The 1812-nt window shown below is 38.1% G+C and overlaps 1 protein-coding gene across 1 annotated transcript; it reads left to right on the top strand.

The window, feature by feature from the left end:
- Positions 1-582: 582 nt before the first annotated feature.
- LOC111786663 lies at positions 583-1275 on the top strand. Its single transcript, XM_023666894.1, has one exon. It carries the CDS (start codon positions 707-709, stop codon positions 1244-1246), a length of 540 nt encoding a protein of 179 aa, XP_023522662.1. The 5' UTR covers positions 583-706; the 3' UTR covers positions 1247-1275.
- The last annotated feature ends 537 nt before the right edge of the window (positions 1276-1812 follow it).

The raw sequence follows: 1812 nt of genomic DNA, 5'->3' as shown, positions 1-1812 counted from the left end.
ATTGGTCAAAACGGAGAGGCAGTCAAAAATAGTGGGAAATAGAAACGACGACGTTTTCCTTTGTGGAGTTTGAGTTTCTTGAAATATTAAGCAAACTCCATTAGCAGTTAATTAAGAGGGTTTAGTATTTTTAATTTTGTAGTCTAAAACAGGATTAACAACATTTAATTAAAAATTCAAAATTTTCCACCTTGGAGGGCTCTACTAAGTCCATCTCGAATGGTCAATAACATCAATCAAACCTAAGACATAGTTTGGTGTATTCTCAATAAAAAATTCAATCTAAGTTCGGTGGCTCAAACCCACAGTACATATTGGGCCCGTTACATATAGGTGTCAGCTTCACAATTTTTGAATGTTTTCACATCCTTACCAAAAATGTTTCATTCCCTTCTACAACCTATATAGGATCTCATACGAGTAATCTGAGTTTTCAAGTCATATGAACACCTTGTACCCTGATGTCGGTTCAATATTCAATCAAATTTCTCCTCTAATAATAAGAATAATACGGTAATTTTTTTAATACAAATAATATTTTTTTAATACAAATATTGATTTAATACCTTACAATTACGCGGCTTCGCCTCCTTTCCTCGTCTTCCCCGTCCATTCCACCTGCGATTATCCACTATTTAATCGCAATCCCCATTCCCATGTTCAAATCCCCCATTAATTAATTACTTCCAAAAATCGGAAAAGATCGATGGCAGAAGCCGAGGAATTTAGCCCAAAACCGCAATTACAAGAAGATACTATCGACGATTTTTCTTTTGTCTGTCTAAATCCAGATGCCTTGGATAACGGCCAGATCCGCCCCGTATTTCCCATCTTTGATCAACGGATCTTAGCCGACGGCGGTTTCCAGGTAAAAGAGGAAACGACGCCGGTTCGACCCCAGTTAAAGTTAAAGAAGCAATTGATTAGTTCGACTGAGGATCGGACTAAAGCTTCAACGACGGCGGCGCCGGAGCTGCGGAAGAAGAGCTATTCAACGGGGTTCTCGAAACTGTGGCGGTTCGGAGACAAGATTCCCCGGAGCAACAGCGACGGGAAGGAAACGTTTCTGTTTCTGAGAAGTGGTTCGTCGACGGAAAAGGGAGAGAAGAGGGGGAAAGGGGAAACGGCGTCGTATTATCACGAACGGCATTACGCGAGAAACAGAACGGAAAGTGAAATGAATAAACGGAAATCGTATCTGCCGTACAGAAGCAGTATAATGGGCCTTTTGAGCAGAAATTTTTAGCCCTCTATTAAATCATATTTATTTGTTTATTTATTCATATATATATATATCCTATTACAAAAATTAATTAATTTTAACATAATATAATATTACTCAATGTCCCATGTCTAGGACAATATTAAAAATTAATAAACAACCATTTTTTTTATTTCAAACTAAATTAAAAATAAAAAATAAAAAATTAACATGGGAACTCGCAGTTATACGTAGTTTTTCAATTCTTTAAGTACCCGTCGATACATACACAGTAACGAAAGAACATCTTCACGTAGGAACAAATATTAAAAATTAAAAAAAAAAAAGAAAAAAAAAAAAGGAATGTTTGGTGGAGGATAAGAGTTAGGAAGGGAAGGATGGGTAATCCAAATTGTAATTCAGACCTCATCCATCGCTTTCCTTTCCCAATCTCCCAATCTTCCTCTCCATCTTCTCCTTCTCCTTTCCTTGTCCGCCATTTCCACCACCTTTCTTCAACCAACCAGGCAACCACCACCGCCTCATTGCAGTAATGGCCCCCAGCTTTAAGACTTGCATGCTCTGCTGCTCCTCCAAGGTTACGGTACGCA

Source organism: Cucurbita pepo, unplaced genomic scaffold (genome assembly GCF_002806865.2).
Source record: "Cucurbita pepo subsp. pepo cultivar mu-cu-16 unplaced genomic scaffold, ASM280686v2 Cp4.1_scaffold002322, whole genome shotgun sequence".
Classification (NCBI taxonomy): domain Eukaryota; kingdom Viridiplantae; phylum Streptophyta; class Magnoliopsida; order Cucurbitales; family Cucurbitaceae; genus Cucurbita; species Cucurbita pepo.
The sequence above is the reverse complement of the archived record's forward strand: the minus strand, read 5'-3'. Positions and strand labels throughout refer to the sequence as shown.

Excerpts from the sequence above, each read along its gene's own strand:
- LOC111786663 (XM_023666894.1), top strand. The coding sequence starts at position 707 with ATGGCAGAAGCCGAGGAATTTAGCCCAAAACCGCAATTACAAGAAGAT.